General features: G+C 46.5%; 1 protein-coding gene across 1 annotated transcript in view; it reads left to right on the plus strand.

Moving 5' to 3' along the window:
• The first annotated feature begins 14,693 nt into the window (after positions 1-14,693).
• The window catches only part of gpnmb (glycoprotein (transmembrane) nmb), a 23,465-nt gene continuing 18,277 nt past the window's right edge, over positions 14,694-19,881 (plus strand). Inside the window, exons 1-3 of the mRNA XM_055157119.1 lie at positions 14,694-14,766; positions 18,672-18,818; positions 19,249-19,410. Of these exons, the coding sequence (XP_055013094.1) occupies positions 14,694-14,766; positions 18,672-18,818; positions 19,249-19,410 (382 nt within the window). The remainder of the gene's footprint in view (positions 14,767-18,671; positions 18,819-19,248; positions 19,411-19,881) is intronic.

Consider the following 19,881-nt stretch of genomic DNA (forward strand, 5'->3'; position numbering starts at 1 on the left):
ACGCCAGAAATGCATGACAAATAAAACAACAAGATTTATTATTGTAATTTATTCCAGTTCGGCGGGCCGGATTGAAAGGTTTAAAGGGCCGCATACGACCCCCGGGCCGTAGTTTGCCCACCTCTGATTTAGATAAAGCTGCACTGTGTAACTTTTCTGGTGGAGCTTTTCTCTGTGCTTTCTCTTGCTTTGTCTGGAGTATTTCACAGTATTCTATCTCCATGGAGACCAAACCAGTTGTTTTTCTTGGTATTTTTCAGCTGTAAAACCACCTGTAATTGAATAAATGTGGAGTACAACTGTTTAATGTCACACTGCGGAACATTACAACATTCTAGAGTAGTGACATCTCCATAGAACAGGGTGGGCAAACTATGGCCCAGGGGTCGTATGCGGCCCTTTAAACCTTTTAATCCGGCCCGCCGAACTGGAATAAATTACAATAATAATAAACCTTGTTGATGTTTTATTTGTCAGGCATTTCTGGTTTCTCTATTATTATTATATTTCTCTAATATTATGAGTAAAAAATAAATAAAGAAAGAAAGAAAGAAAAAAGAAAAAAAAAAATGTCCAAAAGAGTTAAAAACGTCCATGAAGACCACTCCGTTCCATTTTCCCCACAGATCAGACGTTTTACGTGGTGTTGTTTTTTTTACAGTGTGGTGTTTGTTACTGTGTTGTTTTTACGGTGTAGTTTTTACTGTGTTGTTTTTACGGTGTAGTTTGTACGGTGTTGTTTTTACGCACCGCTGTGGCTGTCGTCGTCCAGCAGCAGCAGCTCTTTCAGCACGTGGGGCGGGGCCGTGTGCAGAACGCTGTGGACCGTGTGCAGCAGAGAGGAGAGGGGCGGGTCCCTAAAGCAGAGCACCACACTCACCGAGGGGAGGGTCTGCGGGTACTGCCCCCCCAGGCACCTGCAACACAAACAACAACACAAACAACACACACACCGAGCCGTCACAGGTACGAGCAAACACACAAGCGCAGTACACCCAGCTCACCACCAGGGGCACCATCAGGTCTGACCCGAAGGAGCAACTTTTGGCCCCTGTTATTAGTATGAACGCACTCACCCCCGACCCCAGACACTCACCCCCGACCCCAGACACTCACCCCCGGCCCCAGACACTCACCCCCGACCCCAGACACTCACCCCCGGCCCCAGACACTCACCCCCGACCCCAGACACTCACCCCCGACCCAGACACTCACCCCCGGCCCCAGACACTCACCCCGGCCCCAGACACTCACCCCGACCCCAGACACTCACCCCCGACCCCAGACACTCACCCCCGGCCCCAGACACTCACCCCCGACCCCAGACACTCACCCCCGGCCCGCGCACTCACCCCGGGGCTCTGTAGTCGTGCAGGTCTCGCGCTGGGACGCTCTCGCTCCTCGCGCTCTCTGGACCGTGTTGCGCGCGCGTCACAGGCGCAGTGCCGCGCGGCTCTTCCACCGCGCGCGGCCTCAGGAGCCTGTAGCTCTTCTTCTTCCGCGCTGTGACGCGCTGCGCTCCGGCGGAGGACACGGACAGGAGCTGCTCCTCCTGGAGCGACTCCAGCGGCACACCGGGCTCTGACGCCGCGTCCCGGGAGTCCACCATCACCTCCAGCTCCGGAGGAGAGGCGAAGCGCAGAGGGGGGCCCGGGGCCGCGCTCTCCCCCTCAGTCCAGTCCCGGTACCGGCTCTGGTTTAACAGATCCGTGAGCGTCACAGAGAGCGCAGCCAACCCGAGCAGCAGCGCCCACACGCGGACTGTTCTCCTGCGGAACAGCGCTCTGACGCACGGCCTCATCCCGGAGCCCGCACCGGCGCGCCCGGGTCTGCGGGTCAGACTGCGGGTCAGACTGCGGGTCAGACTGCGGTCAGACTGCGGGTCAGTCAGACTGCGGGTCAGTCTGCGAGTGGGACTGTTCTCAGAAACACCTCACGCACTTAAGTTTAGAGTCACGTGGTCTTGAGTGGTGCGGACCCAGACTGCTCCTCCTCGTGCGTCCTCACGTGACCGCGCACTTGACGCGCTCTCGCTGTGATCCTGGAAACCTCCTCACAGAGTCCGCGGTCTGTTCACCCGCCTCGCGCTCAGCCAGAGTCCCCTGTCCCCTCCCACAGGTGCCCCCTGTCCCCTCCCACAGGTGCCACTGCCCTGACCGCGCTCCTGGACCTGTCTGTGGGTGAGTCTGCGGGTGAGTCTGTGGGTGAGTCTGTGGGTGAGTCTGTGGGTGAGTCTGTGGGTGAGTCTGTGGGTGAGTCTGCGGGTGAGTCTGTGGGTGAGTCTGTGGGTGAGTCTGTGGGGTGAGTCTGCGGGTGAGTCTGCGGGTGAGTCTGTGGGTGAGTCTGTGGGTGACTCTGCGGGTGAGTCTGCGGGTGAGTCTGCGGGTGACTCTGCGGGTGAGTCTGTGGGTGAGTCTGCGGGTGAGTCTGCGGGTGAGTCTGCGGGTGAGTCTGCTGGGTGAGTCTGTGGTGACTCTGTGGGTGAGTCTGTGGGTGAGTCTGTGGGTGAGTCTGTGGGTGAGTCTGTGGGTGAGTCTGTGGGTGAGTCTGCGGGTGAGTCTGCGGGTGAGTCTGCGGGTGAGTCTGCGGGTGAGTCTGCGGGTGAGTCTGTGGGTGAGTCTGTGGGTGAGTCTGCGGGTGAGTCTGTGGGTGAGTCTGTGGGTGAGTCTGTGGGTGGTGAGTCTGTGGGGTGAGTCTGGGGTGAGGTGGGTGAGTCTGTGGTGAGTCTGTGGGTGAGTCTGTGGGTGAGTCTGCGGGGTGAGTCTGGGGTGGTGTGAGTCTGTGGGTGAGTCTGTGGGTGAGTCTGCTGTGGGTGAGTCTGTGGGTGAGTCTGTGGGTGAGTCTGTGGGTGAGTCTGTGGGTGAGTCTGTGGGTGAGTCTGTGGGTGAGTCTGTGGGTGAGTCTGTGGGTGAGTCTGTGGGTGAGTCTGTGGGTGAGTCTGTGGGTGAGTCTGCGGGTGAGTCTGTGGGTGAGTCTGTGGGGGGGGTTGGTGCGTTAGGACCTGTGGCCCCTGGTGGTCTTGTCCCGTCCCGGTCTTTGATGGTGTGATCTGAGTGGACACGTCTCTGTCATTAGCGCAGGTCCACAGGCAGGGGGCGTGGCAGGTGCAGATGACAGGGCTCTGGGGGGGTCCTGATCACAGAACACAGAAGGAGGAGGAGGGGGGGGACAGGAGGCGTCTTCTCACAATGTCCCGCAGTGTCCCACACGCTGGTGCACTAAGATCTGTCTTCTCTATGATCTGTCCAACCGATCAGATCCTGAGATTCTCACACTTCCTCATTCGTTCTCGCGTGTGTCGACCACAAGGATCCGTGTGTCGGGGGCTGTGTGTGAAACAGTCACATGGACACAGTCAGACGTCATGTCCTGATCTGCGCTGCACGTGACTTTTATTACATGAGCTGTGTGTCCAGAGTCGTGTTTTAAAGAGAAGGTTCCTCTCTGACCCGGTGTGTCCAGAGTTTTCACCTGCAGATGAACACAGACACGTCCTGCGTTTGTCTCGGTCTCACTTTAACTTCAGGCTCGTGTGAAGCTCAGAACCTCCAGAATTCCCTCTCTGAGCTGCAGAGGCTGCACTAGCACTGACTCAGGACCAGTGTTGGGAAGTTTACTTTTAAAATGTAATCCCCTACAGATTACAGATTACATATCCCAAAATGTAGTTTGTAACATAATCCATTAAATTACTTAAAGTGAGTAATGTAATCTGAATACTTTGGATTACTTGATATTGTCGTGCTTTTTAAAACGACATGAATGTAACAACCACATCCTGAACATTCTTCTTTGTTCTCTTCAAATTGTCTGTTGAGTCCAAGTCTCCATGAACAGGTATTTATTTACTGTAGAGAAACAAAGACGAGGAAATCTGAACATAAAATGTTTTATCTGCTTAAAGAAAATAAAAGTCCAGTCTTTACTTAACTTAAAATTTAAAAAAGGACTGGAGCAGGTGCTGGGGTTTAGGGAGAGAAACCGTCCAGATCAGAGACACATTTTAGTTTTAACTCACCGGATTTCAGCTTTGATAAATGATGCATCATGTCCTATGTTTGTTTTGTTTTGTTTTTTGTGAATAAGAGTGAATCATTTTATTTTTATCATGAGAACTGTGTCTGTGGATCTGGAAACATTTAGGTTAAATAAAATTAAATAACTAAACCGATGGCAGCAGTTTTGTACTCGTCCTTTAAAAGTCAAGGAACAAAAACAGAGTGGATGGAGGTGAGAGCAGGAAACAGAGTCTCCTGTCCCTCAGCCAGTCCACACACCCCCCCTCTGCACACGCTCAGTACCTCTCTCCCCCTCTGCACACGCTCAGTACCTCTTCTCCCCCTCTGCACACGCTCAGTACCTCTCTCCCCCTCTGCACACGCTCAGTACTCTCTCCCTCTGCACACGCTCAGTCTTCTCTCCCTCTCTGCACACGCTCTCAGTACCTCTCTCTCTCTCTCTCTCTCTCTCTCTCTCTCTCTCTCTCTCTCTTCTCTCTCTCTCTCTCTCTCTCTCTCTCTCTCTCTCTCTCTCTCTCTCTCTCTCTCTCTCTCTCTCTCTCTCTCTCTCTCTCTCTCTCTCTCTCTCTCTCTCTCTCTCTCTCTCTCTCTCTCTCTCTCTCTCTCTCTCTCTCTCTCTCTCTCTCTCTCTCTCTCGTCTCTCTCTCTCTCTCTTCTCTCTCTCTCTCTCTCTCTCTCTCTCTCTCTCTCTCTCTCTCTCTCTCTCTCTCTCTCTCTCTCTCTCTCTCTCTCTCTCTCTCTCTCTCTCTCTCTCTCTCTCTCTCTCTCTCTCTCTCTCTCTCTCTCTCTCTCTCTCTCTCTCTCTCTCTCTCTCTCTCTCTCTCTCTCTCTCTCTCTCTCTCTCTCTCTCTCTCTCTCTCTCTCTCTCTCTCTCTCTCTCTCTCTCTCTCTCTCTCTCTCTCTCTCTCTCTCTCTCTCTCTCTCTCTCTCTCTCTCTCTCTCTCTCTCTCTGTCTCTCTCTCTCTCTCTCTCTCTCTCTCTCTCTCTCTCTCTCTCTCTCTCTCTCTCTCTCTCTCTCTCTCTCTCTCTCTCTCTCTCTCTCTCTCTCTCTCTCTCTCTCTCTCTCTCTCTCTCTCTCTCTCTCTCTCTCTCTCTCTCTCTCTCTCTCTCTCTCTCTCTCTCTCTCTCTCTCTCTCTCTCTCTCTCTCTCTCTCTCTCTCTCTCTCTCTCTCTCTCTCTCTCTCTCTTCTCTCTCTCTCTCTCTCTCTCTCTCTCTCTCTCTCTCTCTCTCTCTCTGTCTCTCTCTCTCTCTCTCTCTCTCTCTCTCTCTCTCTCTCTCTCTCTCTCTCTCTCTCTTCTCTCTCTCTCTCTCTCTCTCTCTCTCTTCTCTCTCTCTCTCTCTCTCTCTCTCTCTCTCTCTCTCTCTCTCTCTCTCTCTCTCTCTCTCTCTCTCTCTCTCTCTCTCTCTTTCTTTCTCTCTTTCTTTCTCTCTCTGGGTTGTTTTTGTAGTTTGGAGATTTATGGAGCTGGAAAGTGATTCATGATTCGCGGTATTGGAACTCAGACACGCTGATTTGAATTGAGTTGATGTGTTTTTCTTTAGTTTTCTTCTCTCGCTCCTCCCTCTGTGCTGGGCAGACCAGGCACCGCAGGTCAAGTGCCTTGCCTAAGGACACAACAACATTTTATTATTTTTTTTAAACTAATCCTGCCCTGAGGGAGTCTTCCTGTAAATGTAACACCAGCTCCGTCTCTGTTGGCCTGGTGTGGTCAGTAGGAGGCAGACGACGACGACAAAAAAAAAAAAATAATGTGTCCAAGGAAAGTTTATTTTACAACAGACTTCTGGCGTGAACCCAAACGAAAATACAAATAAACTATCCAAACAAAACAGAAAATACGTAACACAAATCAAAATCAAACAATCTGCACAGAAGTCTCTCCTCCAGTTGACGACGCCTGCTTTGATTTTTTACCCCGCCCAGCAGGAAGTTCCTCCCCCAGGTGAGGATCAGTTCCAGTCACTCTCCAAAACAAAGCGAGGAATTCTTTTCCTGGGCCCAAGTCCCTTTTTAAAAATCAAAATGCTTAACATAAACTAAACTTAAACTATAAAACTCAAATACACAAAAATAATGAAAGAAAAGTTCAGTCAGTTTTCCTCCTCGTGGTTCAGGCCTCGACCTCCTCAGACGTTTTAAAAACAGCGACACGAGGCACGTCCACTTCTGTCTGGACCACGTGCAGCTGCAGGTCAGTGTGGAGACTGGAAACTCAAATGAATTAACAAATAAAATATATTTTTTAAAAACATTGTGTTATGTGATAAATAAAGCAAAACTAAGATTGTAACTGTATCTTTGAATATTGATAAATGAACAAAATGTGAAATTAACCTAATGTGAGTTTAAAAATGAGACAAAAGCCAACTTCATCACAACTGTGTACCGTGTACTGTGTCCCGTGTACTGTGTACCGTGTACTTTGTACCGTGTACTGTGTACCGTGTACTTTGTACCGTGTACTCTGTATCGTGTACTCTGTACCGTGTACTCTGTATCGTGTACTCTGTACTCTGTACCGTGTACTGTGTACTCGTGTACTGTGTACCGTGTACTTGTACGTGTACTCTGTATCGTGTACCTGTATCGTGTACTCTGTACTGTGTACGTGTACTCTGTATCGTGTACTCGTGTACTCTGTATCGTGTACTGTGTACGTGTACTCTGTATCGTGTACTCTGTACTGTGTACTCTGTATCGTGTACTCTGTACTGTGTACCGTGTACTCTGTATCGTGTACTCTGTACTGTACTGTACTGTGTACTTGTATCGTGTACTTTGTACGTGTACTGTGTACTCTGTATCGTGTACTCTGTACTGTGTATCGTGTACTCTGTATCGTGTACTCTGTACTGTGTACTGTGTACTCTGTATCGTGTACTCTGTACTGTGTACTTGTATCGTGTACTTTGTACTGTGTACTGTGTACTGTGTATCGTGTACTTTGTACTGTGTACCGTGTACTCTGTTGTACTCTGTGTACTGTGTACTCTATGTGTACTCGTGTATCGTGTACTCTGTACGTGTACTGTACTGTACTGTGTACTCGTGTACTCGTGTACTCTGTACTGTGTACTTTGTATGTGTACTTTGTACTGTGTACTTGTACTGTGTATCGTGTACTTTGTACTGTGTACCGTGTACTCTGTATCGTGTACTCTGTACTGTGTATCGTGTACTCTGTATCGTGTACTCTGTACTACTCTGTACTGTACTGTGTACTGTACTGTACTGTGTACTGTGTACTTTGTACGTGTACTTTGTACTGTGTGTACTGTGTACTCTGTATCGTGTACTCTGTAACTGTGTACTTGTACTCGTGTACTCTGTACTGTGTACTGTTGTACTGTGTACTCTTGTACTGTGTACTGTGTACTCTGTATCGTGTACTTTGTACTGTGTACTGTGTACTCTGTATCTTGTACTCTGTACTGTGTACTTTGTATCGTGTACTTGTGTGTACTGTGTACTCTGTATTGTGTACTTGTACTGTACTGTGTACTCTGTGTACTCGTTACTGTGTACTTCTGTACTGTACTCGTGTACTCTGTATCGTGTACTCTGTACTGTGTATCTGTTTACTCTGTACTGTGTACTCTGTACTGTGTACTGTGTACTGTGTACTGTACTGTGTACTCGTGTACTGTGTACTTTACTGTGTACTGTGTACCGTACTCTGTACTCTGTATCTGTTACTGTATGTGTATCGTGTACTCGTGTATCGTGTACTACTCTGTATCGTACTGTGTACTCGTGTACTCTGTACTCGTGTACTCTGTATTGTACTGTATACTGTGTACTGTGTACTGTGTGTATCGTGTACTCTGTATCGTTGTACTTTGTACTGTGTACTGTACTCGTGTACTCTGTATCGTGTACTCTGTGTATCGTGTACTTGTGTACTGTGTACTGTGTACTCTGTACTCTGTACTCGTGTACTTTGTGTGTACTCTGTATCGTGTACTGTGTACTCTGTACTCTGTGTACTCTGTATCGTGTACTCTGTACTGTGTACTGTGTACTGTACTGTGTACTCGTTTCGTACTCTGTACTCTGTGTACTCTGTACTCTGTACTGTGTACTCTGTACTCGTGTACTGTACTCTGTACTGTGTACTTTGTATCGTGTACTCTGTATACTTTGTACTGTACTGTGTACTGTGTACTCTGTATCGTGTACTCTGTACTGTGTACTGTGTGTACTACTGTGTACCGTGTACTGTGTACTCTGTACTGTGTGTACTGTTACTGTACTCGTGTACTGTGTACTCTGTGTACTCTGTACTGTGTACTCTGTACTCGTGTACTGTACTGTACTGTGTACCTGTGTACTGTGTACTCGTGTACTCTGTACTGTGTACTCGTGTGTACTGTGTACTGTGTGTACTGTACTTGTACTCTGTATCGTGTACTCTGTACTGTTGTACTGTGTACTCTGTGTACTCTGTACTCTGTACTGTACTGTGTACTGTGTACTGTGTACTGTGTACTCTGTATCGTGTACTCTGTACTGTGTACTGTACTGTACTGTGTACTCTGTACTGTGTACTGTACTCTGTGTACTCTGTACTCGTGTACTGTGTACTGTACTGTGTACTGTGTACTCTGTATCGTGTACTCTGTACTGTGTACTGTGTACTGTGTACTCTGTATCGTGTACTCTGTACTGTGTATCGTGTACTCTGTATCGTGTACTCTGTACTCTGTACTGTGTATCGTGTACTCTGTATCGTGTACTCTGTACTGTGTACTTTGTATCGTGTACTTTGTACTGTGTACCGTGTACTCTGTATCGTGTACTTTGTACTGTGTACTGTGTACCGTGTACTCTGTATCGTGTACTGTGTACTGTGTACTGTGTACTGTGTACTCTGTATCGTGTACTTTGTAGTGTGTACTGTGTACTGTGTACTCTGTATCGTGTACTCTGTACTGTGTACTCTGTACTGTGTATCGTGTACTCTGTATCGTGTACTCTGTACTGTGTACTGTGTACTCTGTATCGTGTACTCTGTACTGTATCGTGTACTTTGTACTGTGTACTGTGTACTGTGTACTCTGTACTCGTGTACTCTGTACTGTGTACTCTGTACTGTGTACCGTGTACTCTGTATCGTGTACTCTGTACTCTGTATACTCTTGTACTGTGTACTCTGTACTGTGTACTCTGTGTACTCTGTACTCGTGTACTCTGTACTGTGTACTCTGTACTGTGTGTACTGTGTACTGTGTACTGTGTACTCTGTACTCTGTACGTGTACTGTACTCTGTACTCTGTACTGTGTACTGTGTACTGTACTGTGTACTCTGTATCGTGTACTCTGTATCGTGTACTCTGTACTGTGTACTCTGTATCGTGTACTTTGTACTCTGTACTGTGTGTACTGTTTACTGTGTACTCTGTGTACTCTGTATCGTGTACTCTGTGTACTGTACTGTGTACTGTACTTTGTACTCTGTACTCTGTGTACTCTGTACTGTACTCGTGTACTCTGTACTGTGTACTCTGTACTGTACTCTGTGTACTCTGTGTACTCTGTACTCTGTACTCTGTACTGTGTACTCTGTACTGTACTCTGTACTCTGTATCTGTGTACTCTGTACTGTGTACTCTGTATGTGTACTGTGTACTGTGTGTGTACTCTGTACTGTGTACTCTGTACTCTTTGTACTCTGTACTGTGTACTCTGTACTGTACTGTGTACTCTTGTGTACTTGTACTGTACTCTGTACTGTACTCTGTACTGTGTACTGTGTACTGTGTACTGTGTACTCTGTACTGTACTGTGTACTGTGTACTGTGTACTCTGTACTCTGTACTGTGTGTACTCTGTACTCTGTTACTCTGTATCTGTACTGTACTCTGTACTGTACTGTGTACTGTACTGTGTACTCTGTATCGTGTACTCTGTACTGTGTACTGTGTACTCTGTGTGTACTGTGTATCGTGTACTCTGTACTGTGTACTCTGTACTCTGTATCGTGTACTCTGTACTGTGTACTTTGTACTCTGTACCGTGCAGCTCTACTTTGTGTGGAGTTTAAAGTCGTTCGTTTACAGATGGACTGTGTGAGCGGCTTTGAGGTCAGAGTAAATCCTCTGCTTCTGCTTCTGCATAAACTCTTTCATTTTCATAGAATCAGGAAGTGTGTGTTAGCATGCTAATTGTTGTTAGTTTTATGTAAAGCTGTGAAAAGTTCTTAAAAACTCATGAGATACGTGAGGAATAACTCTGGACCAAACTGACAAGAAACTGACTGTAAACTCTTTAAACTCAACTTGTTTATTTTATTTTATTTTATTTTATTTTTAGACAATAAAACTTCGGTGCAGATACTTTAAGAACCACAGACCCAATACAGTTTACAGAACAGTCCTAGTCTGATGTTAGAGTCTGATGTTAGAGTCTGATGTTAGAGTCTGAGTCTGATGTTAGAGTCTGAGTCTGATGTTAGAGTCTGAGTCTGAGTCTGATGTTAGAGTCTGATGTTAGAGTCTGATGTTAGAGTCTGAGTCTGAGTCTGATGTTAGAGTCTGAGTCTGATGTTAGAGTCTGAGTTAGAGTCTGAGTCTGATGTTAGAGTCTGAGTCTGATGTTAGAGTCTGAGTCTGATGTTAGAGTCTGAGTCTGATGTTAGAGTCTGATGTTAGAGTCTGAGTCTGATGTTAGAGTCTGAGTTTCTGATGTTAGAGTCTGAGTCTGATGTTAGAGTCTGAGTCTGATGTTAGAGTCTGAGTCTGATGTTAGAGTCTGAGTCTGATGTTAGAGTCTGAGTCTGATGTTAGAGTCTGATGTTAGAGTCTGAGTCTGATGTCTGATGTTAGAGTCTGAGTCTGATGTTAGAGTCTGAGTCTGATGTTAGAGTCTGAGTCTGATGTTAGAGTCTGAGTCTGATGTTAGAGTCTGAGTCTGATGTTAGAGTCTGAGTCTGATGTTAGAGTCTGAGTCTGATTTTAGAGTCTGAGTGAATGCGTCACTTGAACAGTTGAGACGTTGACTTGAAGCACAGAGCTTTGTGCCGTGTGTTTGATGGACTCTGTGGAATAATACTGGACTCACATGAGGCTCGTTAAACACTTAATTTTATAATTGAATAAAGGAGCACGCCGGACCCGTTACGAGCCGAGTTTGCTCCACGCTCAGCTCATGACGCTGCTGGATCTTCTTTCCCTGATCTCCACACTCACGTCTCTCTGGATGTTTTATTACACCTGTCAATCAACCATCTGATAACGAGGAGATCCACCGGTGACGCAGCAGCTCACGTTTTCCCAAAGGCACAGATCCTCTCAAAACGGCTTCCAAAAACTTGTGAAAATGCTACAAAATTCCAGAACCATTTGAACATTTGAGATGAAAAGCTTGTGACTTAAACTAAAAATAAACGGGATTCTTCAGGGGAAACTAATTCTGAAATCCTGAACGAATTCAGAGCGAGCGCGAGTCCAGCTCAGGTCCGATTAATCGATGAAATCATTTGGTAACACTTTATATAACTACACCTTATTTAGCCTTAATAAAGCATGAACAAAGACTTAATTAATAATGAACAAAGACTTAATTAATAATGAACAAAGACTTAATTAATGAACAAAGACTTAATTAATAATGAACAAAGACTTAATTAATAATGATTCATGCTTAGTAACTACTTAATTACTACCTGAATTAGCACTTAACTTGTACTTAATTCTCCTGTGCTGTAAATAGTTACTCATAATTATTTCTTACTTTATTACTCATGAACTAACCATTTACAAATGCATATTTAAGTACAAATTTGAGCATTTTTTAATGATTAGTAAGCGATGAGAGAATGATTTACTAATAATGCATTATTGTTTCTCTGGAATTTGATCAGCGTTAACAAATGTTTAATAAACATAATTATTCTTGACTTTAGAAAAACTCTCAGAAAGATTTAACGAACAGATAACAGCTGCTGAATGATCATTGCATTTCATTATTAGTAAATCATTCTCTCATAGTTTACTAATCATTAATAAATGCTCAAATTTTTACTTAAATATACATTTGTAAACATTCAAATGGTTAGTTCATGAGTAATTAAGTAAGAAATTATTTATGAGTAACTATTTACAGCACAGGAGAATTAAGTGCAAGTTAAGTGCTAATTCAGGTAGTAATTAAGTAGTTACTAAGCATGAATCATTATTAATTAAGTCTTTGTTCATGCTTTATTAAGGCTGAATAAGGTGTAGTTATTATAAAGTGTTAAAATCATTTTTTAATTTAAATTCTAGAATCAGTCAAACTTCTGTTTTATTCCTGACCATAACGTTTTGCTCAGTAGTTTAGTTTTATTGTAGTTTTCACGTTTGTGTTTCTGTGTATCTGTTGATGGAAACACACGGTGTCCTGAAAATCATTTTACGGGTCAATAATTGTGACAAATCTTATTGAAATAACTTCAAATTTTCACAGAAAGTAAAGAAACAGATGAAGATTTTCTATGTGATGTTAGTCCTGGTTTAGACCTGGTTTAGTCCTGGTTTAGACCTGGTTTAGTCCTGGTTTAGTTCTGGTTTAGACCTGGTTTAGTTCTGGTTTAGTTCTCCTGGTTTAGTCCTGGTTTAGTCCTGGTTTAGTTTTTAGACCTGGTTTAGTCCTGGTTTAGTAGTTCTGGTTTAGACCTGGTTTAGTTCTGGTTTAGTCTGGTTTAGTCCTGGTTTAGTCCTGGTTTAGTCCTGGTTTAGACCTGGTTTAGTCCTGGTTTAGTCCCTGGTTTAGTCCTGGTTTAGACCTGGTTTAGTTTAGACCTGGTTTAGACCTGGTTTAGTCCTGGTTTAGACCTGGTTTTTAGACCTGGTTTAGACCTGGTTGGTTTGGTTTAGTCCTGGTTTAGTTTTAGACCTGGTTTAGTTTTAGAGTCTGGTTTAGACCTGGTTTAGAGTCCTGGTTTAGACCTGGTTTAGTCCTGGTTTAGTTTAGTTCTGGTTTAGACCTGGTTTAGTTCTGGTTTAGTCCTGGTTTAGTTCTGGTTTAGACCTGGTTTAGTTCTGGTTTAGTCCTGGTTTAGGTTTAGACCTGGTTTTTTAGTTTCTGGTTTAGTCTGGTTTAGGGTTTAGGTTTAGTTCTGGTTTAGACCTGGTTTAGTCCTGGTTTAGTTCTGGTTTAGTCCTGGTTTAGTTTCTGGTTTAGACTGGTTTAGTTTTTAGTTCTGGTTTAGTTCTGGTTTAAGTCCTACTGGTTTAGTTCCTGGTTTAGTCCTGGTTTAGTTCTGGTTTTTAGACCTGGTTTAGTTTAGAACCTGGTTTAGTCTGGTTTAGTCTGGTTTAGTCCTGGTTTAGACTGGTTTAGTTCTGGTTTAGACTGGTTTAGTCCTGGTTTAGACCTGGTTTAGACCTGGTTTAGTCCTGGTTTAGACCTGGTTTAGTCCTGGTTTAGTCCTGGTTTAGACCTGGTTTAGTCTGGTTTAGACCTGGTTTAGTCCTGGTTTAGTCCTGGTTTAGACCTGGTTTAGTCCTGGTTTAGTCCTGGTTTAGTCCTGGTTTAGACCTGGTTTAGTTTTTAGGGTTTAGTTCTGGTTTAGACCTGGTTTAGTTCTGGTTTAGACTGGTTTAGTCTGGTTTAGTTCTGGTTTTAGTCCTGGTTTAGACCTGGTTTTTAGTCCTGGTTTAGTCCTGGTTTAGTCCTGGTTTAGTTCCTGGTTTAGTTCCTGGTTTAGACCTGGTTTAGACCTGGTTTAGTTCTGGTTTAGTCCTGGTTTAGACCTGGTTTAGACCTGGTTTAGTCCTGGTTACCTGGTTTAGTCCTGGTTTAGACCTGGTTTAGTCCTGGTTTAGGGTTTAGACCTGGTTTTAGTCCTGGTTTAGTTTCCTGGTTTAGACCTGGTTTAGACCTGGTTTAGTTCTGGTTTAGACCTGGTTTAGTTCTGGTTTAGTTCTGGTTTAGTTCTGGTTTAGCTGGTTTAGTTCTGGTTTAGTCTGGTTTAGACCTGGTTTAGTTTAGTTCTGGTTTAGACCTGGTTTAGTTCTGGTTTTTTTTAGACCTGGTTTAGACCTGGTTTAGTTCCCTGGTTTTAGACCTGGTTTAGTTCTGGTTTAGACCTGGTTTAGACCTGGTTTAGTCTGGTTTAGTCCTGGTTTAGACCTGGTTTTAGTCTGGTTTAGTTTAGACCTTCTGGTTTAGTCCCTGGTTAGACCTGCCTGGTTTTTTGTTATAGACCTGGTTTAGTTCCTGGTTTAGTTCTGGTTTAGCTGGTTTAGTCCCTGGTTTAGACCTGGTTTTAGTCCTGGTTTAGACCTGGTTTTTAGTTCTGGTTTACCTGGTTTAGACTCCTGGTTTAGACCTGGTTTAGACCTGGTTTAGTCCTGGTTTAGACTGGTTTAGTCCTGGTTTTACCTGGTTTAGTCTGGTTTAGACCTGGTTTAGACCTGGTTTAGTTCTGGTTTAGTCCGGGTTTGCGCATGTGCAGTTCTGTAAGGTCCATAATGAGACGAACGTTGTCTCTCGTTAAACTGTCACATGTCGCCTGAGCCGAGGGCCTCGCATTAAACCATCTGCCCCAGAGACGAGTCTGGACCCAGGACCAGGACCCAGGACCCAGGACCCAGGACCCAGAACCCAGAACCCGAGGACCCAGGACCCAGGACCCAGGACCCAGGACCCAGGACCCGAGGACCCAGGACCCTTGACCCTTTCCCAGACATGGGGCCCCTTGGCTGTGGCCTTCTTCTCGTTTGCGCGTCGTGGTTTGTGCGTCAAGGAGAAACTCACAAAAGTAAGTTTGATCCAAAGTTTGACGAGCTGCAGTTAAAGGTGCAGTGACGGACTTTTCGGCTGTTGTCATAGCGACGTGACGATACTTCAGTAAGGTCAAAACTCGATCCTCAAGACTCTCACACTCTAAACCAGAACTAAACCAGAACTAAACCAGAACTAAACCAGGTCTAAACCAGGACTAAACCAGGTCTAAACCAGGACTAAACCAGGAACTAAACCAGAACTAAACCAGGTCTAAACCAGGACTAAACCAGGTAAACCAGGACTAAACCAGAAACTAAACCAGGAACTAAACCAGAACTAAACCAGAAACCAGGTAAACCAGGTCTAAAACCAGGACTAAACCAGGTCTAAACCAGAAACCAGGTCTAAATCCAAGACTAAACCAGGTCTAAACCAGGTCTAAACCAGGTAAACCAGGTCTAAACCAGGACTAAACCAGGTCTAAACCAGGTCTAAACCAGGACTAAACCAGGACTAAACCAGAACTAAACCAGGTCTAAACCAGAACTAAACCAGGTCTAAACCAGGACTAAACCAGGTCTAAACCAGGTCTAAACCAGGTCTAAACCAGGTCTAAACCAGGACTAAACCAGAACTAAACCAGGTCTAAACCAGGACTAAACTAAAACCAGGAAACCAGGACCCAGGTAAACCAGGACTAAACCAGAACTAAACTAAACCAGATCTAAACCAGTAAACCAGAAAACTAAACCAGGTCTAAACCAGGTCCATGGGTCTACACTAGTCTATGTCTCTTAACCTTGTTCCGATCCAGATCGTTCTAAATGTTCTAAATGTTCTAAATGTTCTAAATGGTTCTAAATGTTCTAAAGCTTCTACTCGATTCTGTCCTGGGACTTTTTTAGTATCGATTCCTGTGAAAATCCAGGATCTAGTTCCGATACTCGTTTTAGAATCGATTAGTGTCTGATTTTCGATACTTTGGGCAAACCCACGGCAGAATCCAACGCCAACGTCAAATAAAATTCTGTTCTTCGTTCCAGGAAAAGTTACACAATGTCTCTTTAATAAAGTGATCTACTTTTGTACATCCCTGAGTTTTAAAATACTCACTTTGTAGTTTTTTGTTTGTTTGTTTGTTTTGTTCTTGTTTGTAGAATCTAAAAGTGTTAAAGTTTTGTGAGTGCGTCTTTTGGCCCTGCAGTGGCGTCGCAAGGATTTTCAGGGGCCCCAGGCGTTCAGACACAGGGGCCCCACAGTAAAGTTCTAGAAAAACATTTTAGAGAACATTACTTATTCTTTGTCCATACTTCTAAAACTAAATCCAGCTCTTTTAGTTTTACTTTTTGATCTAAAAATATTAAAATAAAAAAAGTTTTTTTTGTCTTTTCATTGCTTAAACGGCCCCTGTCACACTTGTTCCTGGTCTGTTTCCTCGTCACACATTTAACACACAAACCCTGCAGATTTTGGCTTTTCTCTCAAACCGTTCCACCTTGTGATGTCATCACGTGTGGTAATACTGTTCTCACCTGAGAACAGGTGAGGGCCACAGGTGTGAACAGATGATCAGGTGTGAACAGGTGACATGGGTGTGACCAGGTGACACGGGTGTGAACAGGTGACACGGGTGTGAACAGGTGACACGGGTGTGAACAGGTGACACGGGTGTGAACAGGTGACACGGGTGTGAACAGGTGACTCGGGTGTGAACAGGTGACACGGGTGTGAACAGGTGACACGGGTGTGAACAGGTGTGAACACGGGTGACTCAGGTGTGAACAGTGACTCAGGTGTGAACAGGTGACACGGGTGTGAACATGTGACACGGGTGTGAACAGGTGACGGGTGTGAACAGGTGACTCAGGTGTGAACAGGTGACTCGGGTGTGAACAGGTGACACGGGTGTGAACAGGTGACACGGGTGTGAACAGGTGACTCAGGTGTGAACAGGTGACACGGGTGTGAACAGGTGACACGGGTGTGAACAGGTGAACAGGTGACACGGGTGTGAACAGGTGACTCAGGTGTGAACAGGTGACTCAGGTGTGAACAGGTGACTCAGGTGTGAACAGGTGACTCAGGTGTGAACAGGTGAACAGGTGACTCAGGTGTGAACAGGTGACTCAGGTGTGAACAGGTGACACGGGTGTGAACAGGTGACTCAGGTGTGAACAGGTGACTCAGGTGTGAACAGGTGACTGACAGGTGTGAACAGGTGAACAGGTGACTCAGGTGTGAACAGGTGACTCAGGTGTGAACAGGTGACTCAGGGGTGTGAACAGGTGACTCGGGTGTGAACAGGTGACTCGGTGTGAACAGGTGAGGTCTGATCGTTGACAGTGATTTGAGTCTTGATGTCAGATCCTGATAAAATCCTGCAGACAAACACTGCTCTGAGTTCTGTTCTGTTTTTTTTTTGTGGGTCCTTCTCACTTGGGGGCCCTCTGACAAGGGGCCATTCTTGTGACCTCAGGGGCCATTCTTGTGACCTCAGGGGCCATCCTTGTGACCTCAGGGGCCATTCTTGTGACCTCAGGGGCCATTCTTGTGACGTCAGGGGCCCCTTGTGACTCTCCTGTGGCTCCGTCTCTGTTTGGGAGGTTTAAGGGAAGTGCACAGTCACAGTCCCATGAACTTAATTACAGCTGATTGGTCAAATATCCACAACTCTGAGGTCCTCCCTCCCTCCTACCTCTCCTCCTCCCTCCTCCCTCTCTCCTCCCTCCTCTCCTCCCTCTCCCTCCCTCCCTCCTACCTCCTCCCTCTCTCTCCTCCTCTCTCCTCCTCCTCCCTCCCTCTCTCTCCTCCCTCCCTCCCTCTCTCTCCTCCCTCCTCTCTCTCTCTCTCTCCTCCCTCCCTCTCTCCTCCTCTCCTCTCCTCTCCTCCCTCCCTCCCTCCTCCCTCTCCCTCTCTCTCCTCCCTCCTCCTCTCTCTCCTCCTCCTCCTCTCCTCTCCCTCCCCTCTCTCTCTCCTCCTCTCTCCTCTCTCTCCCTCCTCTCTCTCTCCTCCCTCCCTCCTCTCTCTCTCTCCTCTCTCTCTCCTCCCTCCTCCCTCTCCTCCTCCTCTCTCCTCCCTCCCTCCTCTCCCTCCTCTCCTCTCTCTCTCTCTCCCTCCCTCTCTCCTCTCTCCTCTCTCCTCTCTCTCTCCTCCTCTCCCTCCTCTCTCTCCTCTCCTCCTCTCTCTCTCCTCTCCTCCTCTCCTCTCTCTCCTCTCCTCTCTCTCTCTCTCTCCTCTCTCTCTCTCTTTCTCCTCTCTCTCTCTTTTCTCTCTCCTCTCCTAAAAGTACAGGTACAGTAAGTAAACTTCACTAAATTTATTCTCAGAGATATAAGGCTCTGAGAGTAAATTTAACTACAAATTTAACTTCGTCCGTCCCTCGTCCGTCCCTCGTCCGTCCCTCGTCCGTCCCTCGTCCGTCCCTCGTCCGTCCCTCGTCCGTCCCTCGTCCGTCCCTCGTCCGTCCCTCGTCCGTCCCTCGTCCGTCCCTCGTCCGTCTCTCGTCCGTCCCTCGTCCGTTGTGGCTTTTTAATGTGTTGCGGCATTTGCGTTTGTGTTGTGGCGTTTGCAGTAAAATAGAGCCCCGCAGTCATTTCCGTTGTGGCTTTTTGTTGTGTTGTAACGTTTGCATTGTTCGGCCCCTCTCCATTCGTAGTAATGTCTTTAAGCAACGCGTTGACCGAACGGTTGTGAAACCAACCGATCACTTGAAACAGATGACTCTAAATATATTTCCTTTGTCTGACGCACATTGCACCAAGCAGCAATGTTTATAAGAAATTCAATTTCAAAACGCAACAGGCAAAAAAATAAAAACAAACTCCAGGTGCAAAGTTCTCATTTGTCACATTTACTCTAAAGATACTAAAATGTCACATCTGCTTTTTAGATTCTCAGAACGATAATATTTCTTTGCTCTCTTCTTCTTCTGTGTCGCAGCGTACGCAGACATGTTCCAGCACAAACACTCCCCCTCGGGCTGGTTCCCCTTCCCCATCCCCCCCATCCCGGGCTGGGACCCCGACAGCGCCCCCTGGAACGACGAGCTGTACCCGCCCCTGTCCAGAGAGCTGCAGAGACACAGCGGTGAGACACGGGAATAACAACCATCCAACAGGGTTTGAGTTTAGACTTTTAGAGCACTTGAAAGCTCTGCACCTCATTTTTACTGTCTTAAAAATGTAACCAAAAAAAAGTGCATACGTAAAGAGCGTTTTGAGAGACATCCGTGTAAAGTGCGTTTTGAGACACGCTCGTGTAAAGTGCGTTTTGAAAGACGCCATGTAAAGTGATTTTTGAGAAATGCCCATGTAAAGTACATTTTGACAGACGTTCGTGTAAGTGCATTTTGAGAGACGTTCGTGTAAAGTGCATTTTGAAAGTGCATTTTGACGTTCGTGTAAAGTGCATTTTGACAGACGCCCGTGTAAAGTGCATTTTGACAGACGACAGTTTCTGTTGGCATCGTCTAGACTTTATGACTTTTTGCTGTTGGTGCGTTTTCCCGGTGGTGCAGGTAAACCCAAGGTGGTTCTGACGAGCGACAGTCCGGCGCTGAACGGCTCCAGTGTGACCTTCACCGCCAAACTGCAGTACCCCCCCTGCCAGAAGGAGGGCGCCGACGGGGAGCCGCTGTGGGACGAGCACTGCGAGGACGGTACGGAGCTGGAGGCCTCAGGTGCTCGGAGCCAGGCCACGCCCACCGCACACAAGGCCACGCCCACTGCACACAAGCCTACAATGACCAAAGCTATCCCTGCGTCCGATTATCCTTCCGAATCGGTCCGAGTGGGAGTGGGAAGTTAATCGAACGCAGGGTCTGGCCACAATACCTCAGACCACGCCCATCGAATACCAGGCCACGCCCACCACATACCAGACCACACCCACAAAGACCAAACCTATGTTCACGCCCACTACACCAGGCCACGCCCACTACACCAGGTCACGCCCACTACACACTGCCACGCCCACTACACCGGGTCACGCTCACTACACACTGCCACGCCCACTACACCGGGTCACGCTCACTACACCAGGCCACGCCCACTACACACTGCCACACCCACTACACCAGGCCACGTCCATTACACCAGGTCACGCCCACTACACATTGCCACGCCCACTACACATTGCCACGCCCACTACA

The sequence above is a fragment of the Boleophthalmus pectinirostris genome, unplaced genomic scaffold, assembly GCF_026225935.1.
Source record: "Boleophthalmus pectinirostris isolate CB_2022bp ecotype Guang Dong unplaced genomic scaffold, ASM2622593v1 HiC_scaffold_21, whole genome shotgun sequence".
Classification (NCBI taxonomy): Eukaryota; Metazoa; Chordata; class Actinopteri; order Gobiiformes; family Gobiidae; genus Boleophthalmus; species Boleophthalmus pectinirostris.